This window comes from Sus scrofa, chromosome 7, assembly GCF_054392235.1.
Source record: "Sus scrofa isolate SSC_HxYL_T2T_F1_AM1 chromosome 7, Sscrofa_HxYL_maternal_Yorkshire_Landrace_v2.0, whole genome shotgun sequence".
Lineage (NCBI taxonomy): Eukaryota > Metazoa > Chordata > Mammalia > Artiodactyla > Suidae > Sus > Sus scrofa.
Genome location: NC_139389.1, coordinates 11,389,369 through 11,413,170, shown reverse-complemented (window position 1 = coordinate 11,413,170; position 23,802 = coordinate 11,389,369). Strand labels below are relative to the sequence as shown.

The 23,802-nt window shown below is 48.3% G+C and overlaps 1 protein-coding gene across 9 annotated transcripts in view; it reads right to left on the bottom strand.

Annotated features, from left to right (window-relative positions):
* The window catches only part of JARID2 (jumonji and AT-rich interaction domain containing 2), a 243,130-nt gene extending 221,594 nt beyond the window's left edge, over positions 1-21,536 (bottom strand). For 3 of the 9 annotated variants that reach the window (XM_084967451.1, XM_021100206.2, XM_084967454.1), the window contains exons 1-2: positions 21,401-21,536; positions 20,433-20,640 (exon numbers count right to left, since the gene is read on the bottom strand). Coding sequence is in view for 2 of the 9 variants with exons in the window: in XM_021100206.2 (XP_020955865.1) it covers positions 20,433-20,477 (45 nt within the window). In the remaining 7 variants the exon portion in view is untranslated. Of the gene's footprint in view, positions 1-17,652; positions 17,989-18,122; positions 18,225-20,432; positions 20,946-21,400 lie in introns of those variants that run through there. The other 6 variants (XM_021100207.2, XM_021100204.2, XM_021100211.2 and 3 more) reach the window with 3 other exon arrangements.
* Between the last annotated feature and the right edge of the window lie 2,266 nt (positions 21,537-23,802).

Below are 23,802 nucleotides of genomic sequence, written 5' to 3'. Positions count from 1 at the left end.
ACCCGAGTCTTCCCGCAGGGAGAAAGCTGCATCCCACTTTACAGCGCTGAACACTGAGGTCGGCTCTCAGATGAGACCCCATGATCTTCCAGGACACCCAGTCAATAGCAGCAGGCAGGCATTTAGAGCAGCTTCCTAGGAGGCAGGCAACAGAGGTCCCCAGGGGTCGTGAAATGACGTTCACATAAACACACACACACACACACACCACACACACACATGCACGCACGTGCAAGCTGGGTCAGATAGTACTCTCAAAACTGTGCTTTTTTTCTTTCAAGGCCACACCTGATTCCACCCTGGGGTAAGGGTTGAATCGGAGCCACAGCTGCCGGCCTACACCACAGCCACAGCAAACCAGATCTCAGCCTTGTCTGCGACCTACGCTGCAGCTCATAACAACACTGGATCCTTAACCCACTGCGCGAGGCCAGGGACTGAACCGGCATCCTCATGGATGCTAGTCAGGTTCTTAACCCACGAAGCCACTACGGGAACTCCCTCAAAACGGTTTTAAAATAGTGAATACAGTACTTTCAAACAAACGCAAGAACACTTCTTGCCTCAAAATGACTCAATAAAAGCATAAGAGGCTTTGATAAAAGATTCCTAAAGCCAAAATACACAACACATACCCCAGCCAGGAGAAACAGGTGGGGCAATGCGGTTGGTTCCTGAAGGGCAACCAAGCACTCTGGGTGGAGAACGAGGCCCAGGAAACTGTCGTTTCCTTCCGAGGCCCCATGAAGTAGTTCTCCCCAGGGGCAGAGGGTGTGGGACTCACCGTCTGCTATTTTCCTTTTCATGCCCACTGTTCCAGGGCCATGGCTGGTGGGAAGGGCTGCAGAGAGCAAGCAAAAACTCTAGACTGACATCTGCATTTGTCCTCTCACAGAGGTTCCCTGTGGGAGTTAAGACAGGTTTGGTAGAGCCCATCCCCTCCCCTCTCAAGAGCTCTAAGGAGGTCCGATCAGGTCCTCAAGCTCTGTTGAATCGGCACAAACTCCACGTGGGAGTCATGGGACCCCCTCTGTCCCCTTGGGCTCCAGACCCTCCGTAGGGTAAAAGGCAGAGACAGCGAGGAATTGGGGACAGCATGTGTGACAGCGATTCGAGAGGAAGCTGATCAGAACTGACCTTCAAGTTGGAGCCCCTGAGCCTTGTACCACCTTCTTTCTGAATATGGGAGAGCACCGTGAGACCTTTCCAGCTGGGAGGAAGGAAGCGCCATCCTTCATCCTGGCAGAGACCTGACAAGCTCCACTTTTAAAACCTGTACAGGAGTTCCCGCCGTGGCGCAGCGGAAACAAATCTGACTAGGAACCATGAGGCTGCTGGTTCGATCCCTGGTCTCACTCAGTGGGTTAAGGATCTGGTGTTGCCGTTAGCTGTGGTGTAGGCCGGCAGCTATAGTCTGGGAACCGCCATATGCCATGGGTGCGGCCCTAAAAACACAAAAAAAGTCAAAAAATAAAAAAATAAAACCTGTACAGACTGGCCACCCCCAGTTCCCTCCAATTCCACGAGGCAACGCGTCCAGACAGACCCTGGAGTTGAGAAGGGGGCTGAAAATCAGGTGAAAATGAAAATGCCACTGAGGATCCTGCAGGGATACCCCCTTAACCGGCTGGAAAGGGACCTGTCCAGCGGTCTTTCTGCAGCCAAGAAGTAGCCTTGACTTCCATACCCACAGGGAGAAGTGAGGACAATTCCCAAAGCAGTATCACTTCACAAAATAAATCCCCCAGAGCTGCATCTGGAGCATCACTGCACAGATATCTGAAGTCCCAGCTGACAGTCCTATACCTCTTTGGAGCTAGGAGAATTATTAAGGCTTGAAAATTCAATTACATTTATGAGACTCTAAAATAACTGACAAAAAAAGAAAAAAGAATGCAAACCTAAGTTTGAGAGGCAGAGCTAAAGGGACATGAATTCTGCTCCCCCCTACCACCCTTGTCCAAAAGAGGGTCAGTCCCACAGCACAGACCAGAGCAAGTGACTGTCAAAGACAAGGGCTGGGCTGGATCCGGCCAACATTACAAGGACAACCAACTGCTCCGGTCCCTTAGTCTTGTGCTTTTAAAGGGCGGTCGATGTGCCAACTATTTTAAAGCTCCAACACACTAATTCTGTAAACAATAATGGCTACAGCCTGCACACTGCGCCCTGGAATGGATTCCTCAACTTGGCCTCATCACTTATGCAGCTGATGAAACAAACACTGACAGCTTTTTTGCATTTGTAAAGGCCCCACAGCAGCTGTGGTGATCCCACCATAGAGCAATGAATTAAGCCTGAAACCCAGCTGGGTCTGAACAGAAGCCTTTTTTGCACAATACAGCAAGACTATCATTGTTAACCTAGGCATTATTGGGAAATATTCTGCATTACATTATAGGGCAGTTCTAACTCAATTCGTAAAATTAGCTCTAATAAGCAATTTTAGTAGGCGGGATGTGGCGTTTGCTTTGGAAATGGCACAAGTATGTGTGTAGGTTATAGGTACACCGCACAAAGGCAGCCTGGCAGAACAGAACACAGATTTCCAGTGAAACAATACGAAGTTTCAAACAGGAACTCCTCCTTAAATATTCACTGCAGACACCCTCAGTCACTCACGCCTACCTCCTAAACTGAGGTGGGTATCTCACCTTGAAAATACTTGGTTATTCAGCCACAACAGAGAAAACAGTGCCGGGGTCCCCTTTAAGGAAGGCAAATCAATGACCTGAACACAAGAGTCAAGCTGGAACCGAGAGCTGTACCAGAAAAGCCAGGGAGTGCGAAAAAGCACGATTGATACCGTTACTAAGGAACATTTTTTGACACTGAACTTGACCACTGCATAATAACTAAGATCCCCAAATGCTAACACTCTGGTCTTTGGCCTCCTACCACCAGGAACCTGAGGAAAGGCACTCCCAGAAAACCAGCACCGGCACTGTCCATGCCTCCAAACGCTTCCAGCACCCTCAGGTCACGGGAAGGGTCCCCCTCATGCCACCTCTATCACCTCATGCTTCCTATAAACACTCAAAAATGAGCAAAAAGTGCCCAATTCAAACAGCAGACTGATCTCAATAATTTCACCCTGACCTGGGCAACACAAATCTGGAAAAGACTCAGAAGTGGCAAAAGAAAACATGGTACCATACGTACCCTCTTGCTGAAAAGAACACCCATTTCTTAAATGAGTTTATTCTGAGGGCCTTTTTTGATCTCTCAGGTATTTTTCATTTAGGTCACAGGCTTGGAAGGAGCAGGAAAATCAAGCAGGATTTCTGGGCATACAGTGGTTCCACTCCCCAGTCTTCTGCCAAACAAGGTCTACCCTGGTAACCACGACAGTCAAAACCAACGGTAAGTCAGGAAAACAGTTCCCCGGTCCTTCTCTGCTCTGAGGCCAGGTTTTTAACTCACTCAACTCTCCCAAACTCTAAGAGGTAGAGGCTGTGCAGATGTACCTGAGAGCCCTCAATCCAAAACATCTGAGCACCCACTAAAAGCCAATCACCCCATGGTGACACCCCAAGCCCTACTACCTTCTCATGCCAAAGCACGCTGAGCCTGTGCCAACAGCGTGTAGAGCCTGCAATGAGGTTGAGGAAATAAGCCCCCTGTTGGCAACCCAGGCACGGCGGCAGTCAGGGAAAACGAGTGTCCTGCCCCCAAGGGCAAGGCCGGAGAGGGCCCTGGGCAGCACTGAACAGAACTCAGAAGGTTCAGGGATGCAGGCCAAAAGCTTAGCAGGTAAGTCAAAGAGCAGTAAATAAGCAGAGCAATAATCTAGATGTGCAAGACTGTCTAACTGAGGTGTTCCAAGAGAAATGCCAGCAGCAGCCCCACACAAGACCTGGACACAAATGCTCACAGCAGCACTATTCACAAGAGCCAAAAGGTGGCAACAACCCAAATGCCCATCAGCCGATGGGTGAGCAAAATGTGGTATCTTCATCCGATGAAATACTATTTGGCCATAAAAAGGAACTGACTTCTAATGAACACGTCCAGAATAGGCAAATTCAGAGATACAAAGTAGATGAGTGGTTGCCAGAGACTGGAAAAACTGGGGTGAGACGTGGAGTGACTGCCAATGGGTATGGAGTTTCTTTTCGGGGTGATGAAAAGGTTCTAAAATTGATCGTGGTGAAAGCTGCACAACTCCGAATATACTAAAAACCACGGAACTGTTACGGGGGAAAAAAACCACATTCGCATCCAAAATCACTCAGGGAAGACTGAGATGCCTAGCATGCCTTTCGCCTTGAACCACCAGTGGAACGCCAAGAGAAACATAGTTGAAGAACTGCCAAAAGAACTGGAATAAGCTGGGGATATAAGAGAGTTTTTTAAAAAGAAAGGCTAAAAGGGGCTGACACTTTGCTAAAGATACAGCAGCCAAGGACAGTAGCGTATGCCAAGAATACACACATACACACACACACACACACACACACACACACACACACACTGTAGCTAGACTGCAAAGTGGAATAAGAAGTAACTTAAATCTCCCAAAAAATAAAAACTGCAACGGTAGGATTCCCATCCCCCTGCAGATATGTTGTGGGCTTTAATTAAGAACATGACAGCCTACCACTTAAATATATTTATCCAATGTCAGTGCCTACTCAAGACAAGTCCCTTAAATTAGTCTTAAAACCATCTTTGGATTTGTAAATTGGGTGGGAAGCAGTTGGAGGAGGGACTCCAAAAGTACACTTGGTATCACTTATCAGCCTTAGAAATCTTCTCAAAACCACTCAACAGGAAGGAGTCTGTGCCATAGACGGTGGGGGGAAAAAACCACCATGAACCACCATCCCAGGCCTCCCCTGGGCCTCATATAACGCCTGCCTGGAGAAACAAGCACTTAGGCCTGCTAAGGTGTTCTGTTCTTAATTGCAATGCCCTCCGTGTACACAAACAGAGGAAAAGGACTCCTCTTACAATAGGTACCATTAAGGTCTTCATTTGTATTAAACCACTGTAAGCAAACAATGTTCTGCTGTAAAGCTTTTGCAAGTCAAAGATAATGGCCTTCCTTGGTAAACTGACTGTTCTTTATAATCATCATTATTTATACTCCCAAGAGGCTTTGCCTCCTGCTCCTATAAATTCTGGAAGGAAATAACATGACAACTTCAGCAAGTCTCATGTTAGAAGGAAAAGAAAAAGGCTAATTCTAGCGTAGAAAATGTGTTTCATTTTGACCTAGTCAATGTTGGGGGAGCAAGGGCGTTATTTAATTGGAGCAGGGAGGAGAATTTGGAAAGAGGAGAAAAACCCACCACTTTTCAGCTCCAGATATTTCCAAGTCAGACCCCTTCTCCCCACCTCGAGAAAGGCTTTCTAGCTGACCAGAGCCAAAAGAAAACCCGTTTTAATAACATCATTAGAGCTCTGATTTATCACAAGCACAAGAGACTGCGCTTTTCTGGAAGCTCTGCAAGTCCCACATTTGTATGAGGAGTTCCTGTGGAACTAAGATGATGATGTTTACGTGGGGGGGTGGGCAGAGTGGGGAGCAGACAGTCCAGGAGAAAGAAACAGGTATCCCTAACCTCTTGCACCAGGAGTCTTGGCTCGTGGCCCAGATACACCCAGAGCGCAGAGTCTGGGACGATCAGGCTTGAGCATTCTTCACTTCAAGCCTTCCTTTCCCTCCACCAGCCACCTTTCAGATTCCACTGAAGTTTCATTTTGAGGATTACAATACAGAATGAGTATCTGAAAACATTTGTAAAGACGCAGATGCTGGATCCCGCAGTAACATTTACCAATCGCTACCCCCAAAGAAGTTCATTTATCAAATCCAGACCCTCCCTGGGCCTCTGGCGTGGTGGAAAAAGGTGATATTAAACTGCGCTGGCATTTAAACAGAAATCTGATCTCGATTCAAGGATGGGATCACCACTGGGGATTACTTTCATGCATCTTTAAAATTCTTCCAGATTAAAAGTTCTGTCAGGGTGTCAATACCAATAATATTTAACAAACCCTGTCTTTAATTAAAGTTTTAGGTCAAGTTTTCAGAGCTAAAACAAAAAGCTACTCAGCCCAAACACTGCTGGGTTGAGAAGGACAAGCACTGGATGCCCATATTTTAATCTGGTTTTCACTCTGGGGATTTAGAGTGAACTTCAGTCAGATCAAAGCAAAACCCTGCGCTCCCGGAATGACTGCTCATTAAGGCCTTAACGCCTCGGAATGAGGCGTGGTGCATATGTAAGTAAATATATCAAATAAAGCCCCCTCAAAAAATTGCAACCGACTATGAGCCCCGGTGAAGAGGCTGCACGGTGGACGGGACTGTCAGACAAAGCGACGCTACAGTAACCAGGCTCATCAGGGGCCCTTTCCCCATACCCCAACCCAGCCCTCCCAAGAGCTCAGGAAAGAGTTCTTTCCCAACAATTAAGAAAGCAGGCTGACTGTCCGTGTGGCACCTGTCGAAGGCTCCTTTGGAAAGGAGTCACATGGCAGGTGGTGAGGACCCAGGACTGTGGCCTGGTGGCAGGCAGCTCAGGCAGAAACACAACCCAAGCCCTTCAAGGCAGACAGAAGCCACGTGCTACCAATTTCACTGGGACTCCGAACCAAGCGTCTCAATATCACGTTGCCCATTTCGTCCTCCAACATCAAGACATTACTACAAGCTGAAAAGAGAACACGCAGAGCCTGCGGGCTCGGGGCAACCAACATAAGAATGGAAAAGGGGGTAATTTGGGTAAAACCAATACACATTTAGGTCCTACCTCATCTCTAAAGGGACATCTTTAGTGGAGAACAAAAAAGAGGGCAAAGAAGTTTATCCAAAAGTACTCCTAGAGGCCAAAACATAAAGCTGCTTCTTAGCAGCTCTGCCACACGACATCATTCTCACCCGGGGCGGGCGGGGGGGGGGGGGATGATAAATATCCATCATCAGAACATCAAAAAGTGATGCATTTTACCTCAAGCGAGGAAGACAAAGCAAGCCTTGGTGAGCACCTGATTGTTTTCATTTCTGTCTTTGTCCCCAGACAACCAGGATAGGCTGTGCACTCCAAGGATGACCCAGAAACATCGCGTTCCCTCTTCAACCTTGAGGCTGGAGAATTACAGCCACAAAGACCTGCGGGACCTAAAATAATAATCTAGTCTAGATAGCTACAGTTTAGAAAGCACTTCACACGTCAACATCCGATTCTGTCTCCTCCAAGATGAGGGACCAGTAAATGAAGCTAAAATTCTCCCCACTTAACAGATGAAGAACTCGAGACTTGGAGACGGGAAGAGATTTATCCAGGGTCGCCGCTCTCTTCCCAATGTTGGGCATCCCCGCTGTCAACTATACTAGAAATCCGGAGTTCCCATCGTGGCTCAGTGGTTGGCGAACCTGACTAGCACCCATGAGGATGCAGGTTCGATCCCTGGTCTCACTCAGTGGATTAAGGACCTGGTGTTGCCATGAGCTGTGGTGTAGGTTGCAGACACGGCTCAGATCCCACGTGGCTGTGGTGTAGGCTGACGGCTACAGCTCCGAGTCAACCCCTAGCTTGGGAACCTCCATATGCTGCAGGTAAAGCCCTAAAAAGACAAAAAGACAAAAAAGACCAAAAAAAAAGAAAAAAAATCCTCTCAGGACAAGAACAATGTCATATTTCCCAGCCCCTAACTGGCAGGGCCTGGTAGCAACCAGAACAGCTGCACTTCACTGAACGGCCTTCCAGGCCACAGCCCAATGGGACGTTTGTAACCATACAAAGCCCACCTCGCAAGCAAGGCTGAAATCACTCGTGAAAACAATTCGATTCTGGGTCACCTTATAGTTACGTCACAGGCTCACAAATGAAGCATTTCACAAGCATCAAGTAAGTAACTGAACAATTCTACAGACTCGCTCCTTCCTTCACTATTAGAGCCGCCCCAGCTAATAACACATTGTGTTCTTAGAGCAATTTTGTTTTACAAAGTGCTTTCCCATATCTTATCTCATTTAGTTCTAACACCCTGAGAGAGGACAAGGAAAGAAAATAGAAACTTAAATAAAACCCAGCTGACATCTTTACTACTTGTTACAAGAGCCTGTATTGGTTTTTAAAAGCCAACAAACAAACCAACCCGCTGGCACTACCTGGGGAACAGTAAATTAGTATAGCCTTTCTCCCAGAAAGAAGGATCAGAACGTAAACATGGGCACTTCTGAGTCTTGGAATTAAGTGCAAAAGATACAGGAAAACGACTTGCACACATCACTGCGGACAAGAGCCCCCGAACAGTGTGAAAAAGCCGTCAGACAGGCAGGTCCAGTACACCAGGGTACAGCTCAACCACGTGCCCAGCAGCCATTGAAAAATAAGGATGCAGATGGAGTTCCCGTCGTGGCGCAGTGGTTAAGGAATCCAACTAGGAACCATGAGGTTGCAGGTTCGATCCCTGGCTTTGCTCAGTGGGTTAAGGATCCGGTGTTGCCGTGAGCTGTGGTATGGGTCGCAGACGTGGCTTGGATTCTGTGTTGCTGTGGCTCTGGCGAGGGCAGTGGCTACAGCTCCAATTAGACCCCTAGCCTGGGAACCTCCATATGCCGAGAGAGCGGATCAAGAAAAGGCAAAAAGACAAAAAAAGAAAAAAAAAAAAAAAAAAAAAAAGAAGGATGCAAAATCGTATTTTGATAATTGAGATATAACTGCAAAGAGTGTGGAGCAGAACATCACCGAGGCATGTGAGTAAAATGACCTTATCTACAAGCCCAAGAGTGTCCTGATCACAGGTAACTACATTAGTTTTTTTGTTTGTTTGTTTTTTGTTTGTTTTTGTCTTTTTGCTATTTCTTTGGGCTGCTCCCGCGGCATATGGAGGTTCCCAGGCTAGGGGTCCAATCGGAGCTGTAGCCACCGGCCTACGCCAGAGCCACAGCAACGCGGGATCCGAGCCGCGTCTGCAACCTACACCACAGCTCACGGCAACGCCGGATCCTCAACCCACTGAGCAAGGGCAGGGACCGAACCCGCAACCTCATGGTTCCTAGTCGGATTCGTTAACCACTGCGCCACGACGGGAACTCCCCCTACATTAGTTTTTAATCTTCGTGTAGTTGTGCAATTTGAATGATTTCTTTAAGTCAAAAAAGTCATTTTCAAAGGGGGACAAAAACTATTGACCTAATTAGGTATGGGGATTACATGTGGATTTCATTTTTCCATGAAAATGAATCAATTACTGCAGTTACAGTGGCTAACTGAGAATCCCCTGAGAAAGAGGAAGCATCGCTTCAAGAGCGAGCGTCCAGAGGCAGAAGCCCAGACGGCCTTCGGCTGTACTGGCCGCATGTCACACCCTGGCTGTGCCAGTGATCACATATGGGCAACCTTTGCTACTAGACACCTCAGGTTTGCTCAGCTATGAAGTTCTGACTGGTGAAGTTCACCTCTCCCCAGTGGATCCTTACCAACTCCCTCCCACCACAGGGTAGTATCTGAAATACTCAAAAAGCTTCAGCTCAACTAGTATTTCCTCCACTGTGTGCTGACATAAAATTCAGCCCCTACTCATGTGGGGTTAATAGGGTGAGAGACATGTAAACACTAATTCCAGCCCCGAGAGCTAAGTGTGCGGATTCAGGGGCTTGGCTATGTCTGACTGGGCAAAGGGGTGGCAGGCTGTCCGGTCAGGCCTCAGAGAGGTCAGGGGGGCTCCCCAGTCAGACCATCCCTTGAGGAATCAGGATGTGCAAAGAAAGGCCAGGAAGCTGAGCTGGGCTGTAACAGAACGGGTGGCCAGAAGCTCAAAGCAGAGCAAGGGCTTCTTGTGCTGTCCTGAGGACAAATTAGTTTAGACCTCATCCTGGACCATGATCAGATTTTCAAGTTCAAGGATTACGGCTCCAAGATCCAAGTTAACCATCTTTGGTGAAACATCTCTGTGCACAGATTCAGGGCCACTCTAATCTTAAATCGCAATCTGTCAGTCTTTCTAATTGACACCCAACATGTTCAGCAACCAAGTGTTGGATAATTCAGAAGAGATTCAGTCACCAAGGGAGAGTGGAGGTGGGGAGAGATTACATCGCCTTTAATTTTTTTTTTAACTGAAGTGTAGTTAATTCACAGTACTGTATTAGTTTCAGGAGTACAGCAAAGTGATTCAGTTATACACATTTTAGGTTCTTTTTCATTATTATTACAAGATATTGAAAATAATCACCTTCTAATTATTTCGACCGACCTTGCCCTTGGCACACCAAAGTTCCCAGGGCCAGGGATCAAACCCATGCCACAGCAGCAACCTGAGCCATAGCAGTGGTAACACCAGATCCATAAACTACTGAGCCACCAGGGAACTCCAATCACCTTCTAATCTTTAAAGCTTTCTTCTATATCCCAAAATGGATTTTAGCACAACTGTTGCTGTATTCATTTGATTTACTAAGAGACAAAGTATAAAATTCATCTCATTCATTTATTTCTAAGTCAGCAAGGAAGGCTGCTGGCAGGCCTGATGTCTCCAGGTTGGCGATTTCCAACTGCATAATCATACCTTCTAGAGCATTTGTGCATAGTATGCAGTTTACAAAGTGCTTTCACATCAAAAATCTCACTGACCCTCCCAACAACAGGCCTGTGAGGTGCATGGAATAAGTGCTCCAGGTGAGGAAGCCGCTCAGCAAGGTTATGTGGCTTGCCCTTGCTCAGCAAGGGTCACACAGCCAGTATTACCTTTAGCTCAGCTCACAGTCCCCGTGTTGTCCACTACGACCACAGTGGGTGCCCTACATATTCAAAACCAGCCTGTCCCAATCTGAGGCATTTCATTCCAGAAGCCCACACACTCGCAATAAGGCATCTACACAAAGCACAAAACACTCAAGTTTTAATAAGGTCACCATCCAACTGCTGCCTAACAGAATAAGCATTCATTCTGCAAACCCCAAGAAGGAATCAATGCAAGAAACACATGCTCGGCCCTAATCTCTTCTCATTTCCTCCTGGCACCTGTTTCTGCCCCAACAGGCACCAAACACTTTTAACAGCTGGCAGAAATGAGAACCAAGAGATAACACACACAACCATTGTAAATCAAGCCCTAACCCAAATCGGGGTTGGGAAATAATGGAGAAAGAACCACCCAGATTTAAAAAGAGAGCAATGAAACAGGGCGCCAACACATCACCCATGTCCTCCTGGGTGATTCAGTCACTAGACACCTGGGCTGTTGTCACAGCAAACCGGAGGGTCTCCTGACGGAAAACAGACACACACAACCCACCCCTCTCACCCCTCCCCACCCCACCTCCACCCAAAATACTGCTGGAAAAGAATTCCTGGTTGTAATGGAGAAAAGTCGTGAGAGAAGAGCTGTATTGGGAGCGTGGCTGTGACCTTTGTGAACCTTCTAGGATTCACGGTAAGTAAACACTGCTGCTCGTATTTCAATGCTCCCTGCTTCCTCTTCATGGGTGGTGGAGCTTGACAGACTTACAAAATTAGACCTTAAAATCCAATTTAGGCCTTCTAGGCCACACCAGCCCTCAAAAACAGCTCTCAAGAACTGGTGCCAGTAGGGTTCCCCTTTCTAAGGCCGTCGCACATGTATGCGAACGTGGGTAATTACATAGGATGTTTCCTTTGCTGGTGCTGCCTCATTACCATATCCGGGGAGCCTCAGGTTACTGCCTGGTGTGGCCTGGACCCTGGTGAGGATCTGGGGGGAAATCATTCCCCCCAGCACCCATGGTCCCCTAAGCAGCAGCAGTCTGGGGCTGCAATGTAAGTGGCAGAAGAAGCATTGAAGGTGATGTGTCACAGCCCCTAAGAGATCAGACAGCTTCTCGGAAGCCTGGAGAGCAGATGCCGCCCAGGCCGGCCCTCAGGTGCCCGGAGAGTACGGAGTAAGGGCACTTAGAAAATACAGAGCACAAAGCAGCCAGTCCCAAGGGCGACTGGGGTCTCACGGCTTTTCCAAATAGGACTCGGGGAGACAGTCAGCTGGGATAAGGGGGCAGCTCCACCAACTGGTGTTTAAAAAAACAACAAACATGCCCGGATCCACTCCTGTTCCTGGAGGCTGACAAACTGCCTTAACTTCCCCCCAACTTTCTCAAGCAAAGAAACCCCCCCAAAGGCAGCCAAGAGCCCTCATTACAATCTTTTTTCCTCTTTTCGGGGCTACTCTGATTACTATGTTCACCTCTAGTTCATCTGGACTAAAAAGTGGGGAGGATATAGCCTTGCACAGTCTGGCCAGGGTCTGCGGGCCTCAGTTTTCCCTTCTGTAAAATAGACTCAACCGCCTCTTTTTCTCACGTGAACACACCAGGAAAACAACTGTGGGTGGTGATTTCAGAACTCACTGGGTCTTCTCAGGGAGCTAGGGTGTTTCCTACAGCCAAGCTCTCCTGGCACATTTCTTCAACTGGCAAAGAGAGGGCCCCACAGGACAGGAGCAGCCTCCTCACAAGAGCAGTAAAATCTGTGGCAAGACAGACTAGGGTAAAGTAGAAAGCAAGCCGAGACCTCAGTAAAATGTGGGCCCTTTCTTTCTCATCCCACACATCCTGACTAAGAGAACAAGAGAGACAAAAGCCACCTGCAAGAGGTGATGGGACAGGAAGTCCTGGGAGCAGGCAGCACCATTCAACCCAGAGAAAAAGGGAATCCAGCCAGCAGTGCTGCCCGCTGCAAGGTTCAGCTCTACTTTCAACAATTTTATTCTAAATCAGAAATGAATGAAAAGCCCTAATTAAAAAGTGTGAGACTACCGGAAGGCTATAAGGTTGTGTGAAGTCCCTAGAAAGATTAAACACTAAAAGGCTAAGAAATATCTCAAATTGTCTACCAAAAAGTAGACATGGAGTTCCCGTCGTGGCGCAGTGGTTAATGAATCCGACTAGGAACCATGAGGTTGCGGGTTCGGTCCCTGCCCTTGCTCAGTGGGTTAACGATCCGGCATTGCTGTGAGCTGTGGTGTAGACTGCAGACGCGGCTCGGATCCCGCGTTGCTGTGGCTCTGGCGTAGGCCGGTGGCTACAGCTCCGATTCAACCCCTAGCCTGGGAATCTCCATATGCCGCGGGAGCGGCCCAAGAAATAGCAACAATAACAACAACAACAAAAAAAGACAAAAAGACAAAAAGTAGACAAACAGCAATACTACACAGCACAGCTTTAGAAAACTGAAGTCCTCCGAGCTCCCATCTCCTGAAAGGGGCCTGCAATGATGAGACAGTGTGTTAAAGACCTTATGGACAAAAAAGACCAGAAAAACAAAGCCCAGGGCCTGGGGAAGGAACAGAGGCTTGCAGAGAGGAGGACGGTCAGAGGGATGAAGACTATTACCTGGGAGATGGAAACAAACATAACTGACTCAAAGGAAAGAAACAGGTGCAGTGTGTCTCGTTTCCATTAACAGGTAGGCTGGGAATTCCCATTGTGGCTCAGCGACAACAAACCCAACTAGTAACCAAGAAGACTCAGGTTTGATTCCTGGGCCCCACTCAGTGAGCTGTGGTTTTCCCTAAACAGAAAAAATAAGAAAAAAAACAGGTAGGCTTTAAGCATGTGAAATGGAACAGACCTTCTACCTCCTAAGTAAGACAAAGTAATTAAGTTGCTAGATTACAAAATATAAGCTTCTGAACTCCATATAAATGAGGTGCTTTAAAAAAAAAAAAAAAATCACTCATTTTTCTGCCCCACCATCCTGAGAATGACGTAACTGTTTTTAAAAAATCTAAAAGCAACATAAATTACCTCAGTAGGGCCACTCTAAACTGACCCACATTTGGGAGTTCCTGTCCTGGCTCAGCGGAAACGAATCTGACTAGCATCTGTGAGGGGGCAGGTTCGATCCCTGGCCTTGCTCAGTGGGTTAAGAATCCGAGATTGCCATGAGCTGTGGTATAGGCTGCAGATGCGGCTTGGATCTGGTGCTGCTGTGGCTGTGGCACAGGCCATGGGCTACAGCTCCAATCCAACCCCTAGCCTGGGAACATCTGTATACGGCAGGTGCGGCCCTGAAAAGACAAATAAATGAATAAACTGACCCACACTCTATCTATGCTACCAGGCATGAACTAGATGAGGACGTCTGGTTTAATATTCGGGGATTAAGGCTAAATACAATGGAAGCACTCTTATCAGAGGTGATAGAGACCAGAAGTTGGTTAGCTAATGGAAAGTTTGTTAGGCAAAAAACTTAAAGAAAAAAAAAAAAAAAAAAAAAACCACTGTAAAGGCAGACATATACACATACATGTAATGAACGCACAAAGGTACTTTCAGCTACAGGTATTTTGAGAATTCTTAGTGCTCCATGTTATGCTTTATGGTTTGTTTGTTGGGAAGGAGTTTGGCCACAAATAAAGCTTGGTTCTTCTTAAAAGGGAACTACTTGTAAAGCAATGTGTGTGCAGAATCCTTACAAATTTTCCCCAAGTCTTTTAAATGGCAGGCCCACATCGAATTTAACAGCCTCATTTTTTTTCTGTTAGTACATTCACTTTTATCAAGGGTTCCCGAATATTCGGCTTCAAGTTTTCATAGAAACCAACTCTCTTCACAACTCCTTCAAAGGTTTATATAATATTTAACCGAAATGGCAATAATAAGTTTAACTGGAATAACCAGATTTGGGAACAAACAACTGGCACTTGGCAAGCCTTCCATATGGGTGGGATCCAAAGGGGACAGAGGCACACACTCCCAAGCCTGCCCACTGGCCTGGACCTTCGCAATGGGCCATCACTGCTGGGATGTTCTTCAGCCAGTGGAACAGGGCTGGGGAGCTGCGAGGTGATTCGGGGAGCTCTTGTCACCAAAATGCTGGAGGAGACTCAAATGTACACCAGCAACATTAGGAGGATCAGAACAACGCAATCAGGATTCCAAAAACTACATTCCTTAGACTGCAAAACTCCTCTTTATTTTTGCTTTTTAGGGCCGCATTCATGGCATATATAGGTTCCCAGGCTAGGGTCAAATTGGAGCTACAGCCACTGGGCCTACTCCACAGCCATAGCAACCAAGATCCGGGCAGCGTCTGCGACCTAACACCACAGCTCACCATAGCACCGGATCCTTAACCCACTGAGCAAGGCCAGGAATTGAACCCGAGTCCTCATGGATACTAATAATCATGGTTATTAACCACTGAGCCACAACAGGAACTCCCATTCACGAGTTTCAAAGAAAACTGTTGATGTACAAAAAAAGGTCCAAATTCATCTACCCAGAAACCTCCATAAAACCAAAAAAACAATGCCTACAGTTAACAGCATAGTTCTGTCCACACAACCCTGGCAATATCAGCTCTACTCTATATAAAATATTGCCAGTATAACCACCAACCTTCATGATTTAGTCTGGAGTCTGAGCTGCCTGCCTGAGCATTTCATGTCATTTTTCCAGATCCAAGTTACTGACTCATTACTGTTCACTGTACCAAAGTTACAGAGGGTTTTTGTTTTGTCTTTTTGCCATTTCTTGGGCCGCTCCCGCGGCATATGGAGGTTCCCAGGCTAGGGGTCCAATCGGAGCTGTAGCCACTGCCCTCGCCAGAGCCACAGCAACACAGAATCCGAGCCACGTCTGCGACCCACACCACAGCTCACGGCAACGCCGGATCCTTAACCCACTGAGCAAAGCCAGGGATCGAACCTGCAACCTCATGGTTCCTAGTCGGATTCATTAACCACTGCGCCACGACAGGAACTCCTACAGAGATTTTGAGTGACGTAATTCATCCTTACTTTTCCACCAGCCCTGTAATTTAGTGTGTGATTTTACAGAACTTGAGGTTTTTCACCAATGCAGACACCATACCATATTAGATAAACCTCTGCTTACATAGATCTGCTCTGTCCAATAGCAGAGTTGCTAGCCATAAGCAGGTCTTAAACTTTTGAGAGGACTTGTCCAAACTGAGTTGCCCTGTCAGGGTAAAAAAAAAAAATACACCAGATTTCAAAGACATAAGATGAAAAAAAGAATGTAAATTATCTTAACTACTTAAGTGTTGCTTGCATATTAAAATGTTTTTTTAATATACTGATATTAATATACTGATAAAACTACCATTAAATTTTTTTTTTAAGTCCAGCTTAGCCCCTACCAAGTGTTTTGTACTAGGCTTAATATGACTGTCCCATGTCACCTCTGAAAGGAAGAAAAGGGTTCTATTCTGAATCTAAGAAACATCAGTTACATACTCCCAAAAGATTTTCTCTTTCTGAAGGAGAAAAGTTTAAATAACATTTGGATCAGGATATATATTAACACTGGAGTTCTTTTCAAGGCACTTGGAAGTGAGTCAAGAGCCCTCAGCGCAGCTACAGGAATTGGTCTGACCTACTGTGACAGAGGAAACAGTCATTACACCATCTAAGCGCCAAATAATTCTGCCTAGCTCTTTGGACCAATGGCTATAGGAGACACAAAAGTCAGATATTTGCCAACAGTAAAGTAAAAATTACCCAGGTAATAGTAACTCAAATTGTATTATTTTTCAACATAATTACTTTTCTTTTTAAATTTCAATGACACACTTTGGGCTCTCAACTTGACAGTGTTATTTCCATAATCTCTACAGACAATGATAGTTGCTAAATGGTCTCTGTCCTAGACTTTTTCCCCACAAGAGACAGGCAAAAAGGAAGCTCTGTGAACACCTTAGAAAAGAAAAGGGGGAAAAAAGTAGCAATTAAATAAGGTGTACAAGTATTTTTCGTCCCCAGAACTGTAAAATAATACAACTGGGTGTAAAATAGGGGTGGAAGGGGCATAAGTCCTACCACTTCATTTTGGCATAGTTCTCATTTTCTTTCCTTACAATTTTATGTAATTATAGTAAATCCTGCTTTTGAATCTTATAACACAAACTTTTCCCGTTTTCAATTATATTGAACTTTTAAAACAGAAAACTGATACTGAAAATTTACAGCCTAGTGATACAAATTCTGCTTGAGCTGTCCTAGAAATCAAAACTGGTAATTTGTTTTCGTGCTAACTGCATGAATCATACCTTCATGTGGCAGAGCTTTTTATTTCAAACTCATACCTGATATAAGGCATCAGAGATCAAATGGTTTTGAAGCCTGGGTATCATATCTGTTATTCTCCCTAGGAATAACCAACCAGTGGAGTGACAGAAATGGCATGAAATACCCCTAGAGCAAAACATGCAACTGTTTTTATTGTCCAAGCGGATTGGGACTTTGAAAGGCAAATGTTTTCAGTTACTTAAGGTATTGTAGTGGGAGTCATGCCCAGCAATTAAGACAGGATTACACTGCAATTTATGAGTTTCTCAAGGACGTCATTTAATATGAAATATAACAATCATTTCTCCCAAAGCCTGCCATCTACAATCCCACCTCCAAACTCCGCTTTGCTAAAGCAATAAACTAAACAGCAACTCGGCAGGCATCCAAGGCTTTTGAGACCAATTGTAGGAAATGTGCTGCCTTCCACCAGCTCGAGTAATAATTCCACCTTACACAGAAAGAGCATACTGTTTTACATCTTTACACACAACTCAAACACGTGATCTCAGATGAAGACGCAAAGGCACATAATACTTTTTCCATTTTACAGAAAAGTAAATAGCCTCAGATTTCCAACCGCCTGTTCTCTCATTTACGAGAACCAAACCCAGAACACCTCAGACTTACAGTCCAGTGCTCTTCCAAGCACACGTATCAAGGAGTCTTCCCTCGTCTGGCCCCCAAAACACCCAATAGGTTGAGAGGTGGCACAGCAAAGTGCCACTCTGGTGTTTCAAGGTGTCCAGAAAGAGCAACAGTTGATGCTGTGCAGCATCACCCAGAAAAGCATCCCGCCACATCCTGCGGAGACACCCCAAACGGGACTTAAAGTGACAACGTGGCCAAATCCACAACACGGGCCTCCTACAGAGCCATGCTTCCCGGAATGAAGTTTCCCGGATTCTCAAAGGGTTGACGAGAGAAAGCGACCACCACCGGAGTAAGGCCACAACATCAGCCGACCTGGAAACAGAGCAAGCGAAAGCGTTTCCGCACACAAGAGGCGTCTCCACCCCGCTCCGCACCCCGTAAATGGAATCAGAGCAGAGTCGCGGGAGGGGGCACCCGCTAGGAGACCAGAGGCTCCCAGCTCTCACCTGGAGGGAAGCGCGGCGTTTCGGGGCGGAAGGATGAGGCCCGTCGCATCCTCCACCTCCTCTTCCTCCTCCCGAGCCGCAGCCCCCGCCTCCGTGCCGCTCCCTCCTCCCCCGCAGCCCCGCCGCACTGGAACCTCCCGCCCGACTTTTGACGTCATGGAGGAGGAGGAGAAGGTTCCACCCGGGCCCGTCCCTTTGTGACGTCACAATGACAACAGAACGCGGCCGGAGCGTCCGGGAACCCGGAGCCGCGGGGGGCGGAGGGAGGCAGGGGACGCCGGCGCGAGGCGGGGGGAGGGACCGGCGGGCGGGGAGGGGGCGAGCTGACGTCTCGCCGGCTTAACCTGTTGCTCACAGGCCCTCACTGGAGCCGGCGGGCAGGGCCGCGGGGAGCCGGCCCGACTGCCGCCGCCATGCTCGGCCGCGCGCGCGCTGGGGGGCGCCCGCCGCGGCCGCGAGCCGCACGCCCCCTCCCCGCCACGCCCCCGCCCCGCGCGCCGCGCCGCCCCCTCCCCGGACCGACCGGCCGCACCGCCCCCACGCCCCACCCACCCGCCTGCGGGCCTGCGGGCCCAGCACCACCCGCCCCCAGCCCCGAGCCCAGCCCGAAGCCCGCCCCCTACAGGCCGCGCGCGGGCGCCCGGCCCAGGCCCAGCCCGCCGCGACCCCCGCTCGCCCTCCCCCCCGCAGCCGGCTGGAGCACGTCGGGAACACGGGGCTCCGCTCCCCGAGCGTTAACTCGTACTCTGCCTCCCGCGGCCGCCGCTAGCCGCGGCGAGCGTCCGGACGCCCGGGCTCGACACAATCCGCTGACCACCGGCAACAAAAAAATCCCACCCCATGCCGCTCTCCAACTTAGCGAGGACTGGGATGGTGGGGGGGTGGCTCTGGTCCAAGTTCTACCCCGTTTGCTTTGTGGCTGCACCGGATCGGACGTGCCCGGGGAAGGCTTCCACGCTCCCAGGCAAGGTTGTCTCCATGCAGTTTCTGCAGCCCGAGTTTAAACTAGTCCTTTTGCATTCTCCCCAGCCCTCTGCAATGCGGATGTATTTTAATTCTTAGATTCTTTTTAAGTTGGGCTTGATTATTTAACCTTGCATTTCTTTCATAGCTGAAGTTTACGTGTCGAGATTAGTATCAGCCCTCTAGAAGAGGCATTCAGCTTCTCCATTAAATCTATTTTTTAAAAAAAAACCAGTGCCCCGAAGGTCATCTCCCATTACACACATCACACTGCTCAAAAAAGGGAAAATATTAACACCAATTTGTAGACTCGAGTTAAATAAACTTTCTTATAACGTTGTATTATTCCTAATATATGTTCATTTTGTCTTTTTTTTTTTTAATGGGCTCTTTGATTTAAAGCATGTAGCTAATCACCGATCACTCGAGTGCATATTTGGTTAATGCTCGGTCCTCCTATCCCCTCCCTCCCCCCCAAACTTAAAAAAAAGCCACCACACACAAAACAAAAACACTCCCTATGCCAATCAAAACGTAGCTATACTATGCACAAAACAAATTTAACTATTCCAAACCATTTAAATCTGAGTAATCACCCAATTTCAGAAGCCCAGTTAATTGGAATAAATTATTTGTAGTCACTTACATATGCATTCACATACCTACTTAAAAACATTAGCTATATTCTAAGCCTTCTTCCCCTAAAACTGAAAACCATGAATTTTTAAACAAAACCAGTCCCATTATTAAAGTCAATCTCAACAAATGCATTCGCCGTAACACGATTCCCCAACTGGTTTACACTGCGAACCAAATAAGCCAAAATGACCACATACATTAAATTTGATGTTGCCAGTACAGGAACAAGATCGCCATAATCGGACCCTCGATTGCAACTTAAAAAGCTTCCAACACACACGCGTTACACGATTTCCCAAATAACATTAATAATAGTAACACAGGCTCATTTGCATGCAAAGTACAATATGGGGCCAAATCCGCCCGAGAATGCAGTTTAGTTACATTACCGCAGCCCAAATCCCCCCCCGTCCAAGCTCCACCAAAATCCCTTGCCTTTCATCTAAAACTAGATTATGGTTGTGTCATTCGAGGTCAATTTATTCACTCGAGGTATCGCTACACCAATCTGGGTTGTTTTTTTTTTTTTTTTCATCCAAACTAGGCAGACACGACTTTGCCTGAAAAGCCTTCTTTCAGAAAAGAAAGAAACAGCCTTATCGGACGCTGTGTTTAAAACCCTTCAGCTGCAGAATTATCTATAAACTTGACATTCACAGCCATTGCTTAAAACTACAAGTCAAAGGATGTGTTGTTAGGAGCACTTACGTATTTCTTCTGAATGATATTCCTCTTGGGTCTTTCCTTGCTCATTCTGAGATCCAAATGCTGATTGCAAAAGGGGACAATTGCTTCATGAATTTAAAGCCGTCAGAAATTTGCAAAAAAAATATCCTGGTGGTTTTTATTGTTGGTGGTGGTGGTGGTTGATCTTGTAATCCGACTTTTCTTCCTCTTCCCCCAAAGCCCGATTCGCCTTGAAATAAATCCGAAATTGGAAAGGAAAAAAAAAAGCCAAAAGACGAACGAAGCAAACAAAAAAAAAAAATCACTTTAGTAAAACACTCATAATGGAAAATTTCCCCCGAAACACACACACAAAAAAAACCGACGCCCTTCACTCCCCCCCCTTTTTCCTCCAAAAACTACATCAGCGAAACGTGAAGGTCCTTAGTGTCTGATCCGTAGTTACATCTTGGAAAAGAAAAGGGAAAGATAAATAAAAAATGTTGGAAGTCACGTTTGTGCTGCAGCAGCAGTGCGAGCAGAAGAGTCAACTCCAGCGGCGGCGGCGGCGGCAGCACCACAGCGAGGGCTCGCCGAGTCTCTTTTTTCCAAGCCCCCTAACCAATGAGAGAGAAGCTATCCAGCCCAACTTTAAATGGACTCTGCTTTTATACAAGTTAGGGCTCCTCGGGTAATTCCCTGCCGGAGGCCAGCCGAAAACTCCCACAGCTGGGCCACCAGGCGCCCGCCTACCCCGGCACCGACCGCCCCTGGCCGGGCTCCGAGGACCCCTGCAGCTGGGTCGACCAGACATCCAAGAGGCCTCGACGAACCTTGCCCAGGCTACCCCTCAAGAATCGCTCCCACGCCAAGCCTAGGAGTGGAATTGAGAGAGGCTCCCTAGCTCAATGCATGGCACGCTCGGTCGCTCCACCTCACCCCCTTTCCCCAGCTTGCCGCTCACCCCACAGCCGCCGCACGCTAACCCCCGCCATTGCCCTCTTGTCTACCTGCAGCCGGGCTGCTGGGTGCCAGTGCCCCAGAACGCCCGGCCCCGGGGAGAGCCGCCTATTCCCGGGGCACCTTAGAATGGTCCCCTCGATCTTCTGGAAGTTGTAGTCTCCCGACTACAAAATGGCTATGGCCACGGGAGCTGAGAACTACAATTCCCAGCCTGCCCCGCAAGCCTGTCACTCAAACCCCCCTCCCTCCTCCCCGCCCCCTCCCCCTCCCCATCGCAGGCTCTGCCAACAAACGCTTGGACGTGTCCCGCGTGTGACACTGCGAGAGGCTGGCTCGGGATTGGCCCGCGGAGCGTGTGGTCCGCGAGCGAGGAACTCCCCACGCCGGCCCGCCCCCGCCCCCAGGTTCCCGGCCACGGCCCCCCTCCCCCCGCGGCGGCCGCCCCCCTCCCCGCACGCCCCGCCCCCACCCACGGCGCGAACCGCCTGTGGAATCGAGGAATCGCGCGCGCGCGCGCGCGCCGGCCCGCGCCGAGCGGCGGGGGAGGGACGCGCGGCGTCTCCGGGGAAGGCCTCGGAGCGGGGCGGCGCGGGGGGCGGTGGCGGCGAGGGGTTGGAGCCCGTCCTAAGGAAAACTGGGCCACGCACCAAGAGGAATCCTCGGTGCGAACTAGTTGATCGGCGGCGCCTGCTGCCTCGGCGGCGCAGCCGGTGTCACCTCAGGACACCGCCTCGCGTTTTCGCACGGAGCGTGCCGCGGTCGGGCTCGGGGGACCCTGAGGTCACCTCTGCACGCGCCCCGCGGCCGCACGCGCCCCCACGCTCGGAAAGGCCACCTCCCGGCGCGCGAGGTCGACGTCGGGGGTGCGGGCAGGGGGGCCAAAAGGGAAGCCCCTCGTCGCCGGCTCCTACGAAAGACCCCCCGACTTTGAGGAGATCGCGCTGGGTCCCGGCTGGTCCCGGCGTCTTTTGCGCCTGTGAGCGAGAGGAAAACGAGGGGGAGACCGGTGGCGTACGGACCCCGAGCCCCACAGACGTGCTCACCGCGAGGAAGCATCAGGAGAATCAACCGCGGCAGCCGGGCGAGAGCCTGCCTTCTACCTGCCTCTGGCTTGTGGTGCCGACCTCATCGTTGCTGGAAACGAAGCCGGAGGCCCTCGTGTCTCTCTTATGGCCTTTGCTTTCTGAACAACTTTGCCAAGTCGCTCTTAGCCATTCTGCGTTGTCAATTTCCTCGTTTTCACCGTGGTTTTCCAGAAGTAGTGTTTAAAATGAGCCTCTCCCAGGCAGTCCTTTAAAGAAATGAAAAGTGGGATGACTGCGCCCTCACATTCATTCCCCGTAACATTCAGTTCTCATTCCTTGGATTCGCCTTACCTCTAAAGTATCACAGTTGTGAGGTTTTGTCTACAGCAATGTTCGAAAAGAGAACCCAGTGTCTAAGAAGGTCTCAGAAACTGGAGGTGAGAGACCGGGTTTCAGATCACCCCTGCCCCTTCCCGAAAGCTAGATGGCCTCTCTGAGCTGGTCAGTTTCCTCATCTGCAAATTAGCGATCAATAAGCATTGTGGGGTGGATTATATAATAATTACGTTAACCCAGCTAAGAACCATTTTACTGAAAGTTTTCGGTAAATGAAATAAAATGCTGCTTTAAAATTGTTTCATTATTACTTTACCTTTTAAAAAATCTGCTTTCTAAATTGAAACAATTTGTCATAGGTTCATTTCACATTCAGAAAAATAAATGACCTTCTGTGCCTTCCTTTGGCAAAACTTGGCCGATGCTGTTTGCTGAGGAGGGGACCAATAGAACAGACTCCACTTTTCCTTATTGGCCACCCAAGTGACTTTATGGTTAGGTTACAAGGAGGTGGTTTCAAAAGACTTTCTGATCATTATGACCCATATATTGGCAGTCTCCACTTCTCCACACTCTTAGGGTTTTAACCAGCTTTCAGGAGGTTTAATGTCGGATCTGTCCTTCCCCAGGCAAAATATTAAAGAACAAAGGTGGGTTTCTTCTAGGTTCCCTCAGCCACTCCCTAAGGCTGGACTGCTCCGGTCCTGGGCCTGTCAACTCCCCTGCTGGGCTACCAACTCCAGGTCACCACATTTGAAAAACCATCCCAGTTTCAGCTTGAAAGGGAAAGGAAGGAATTGCTCCTTCCCAAAAGATTTGGATAACATTAGTGTTGTGTTCCCTGAAAAGGGAAATAGATTGGCTCTTTTAGCAGTTGAAAGCCTTTCCTGTTGTGGAAGTAGCTGTCTCCTGATGAGCTTCCTTTCCCTGCCATCTTGGCAAGACCGTGTATTACCTTTCCTGTCTTTTTCCTCCTCTTTTTCATTTTCTATTAATCTGATTCACTCTCTGTGCTGATGATTTTAACACCTCCCAGCTCTTATCTTGACCTCTTCAGGTCTCAGGGTGGGGGAACACATTTCTAGGTA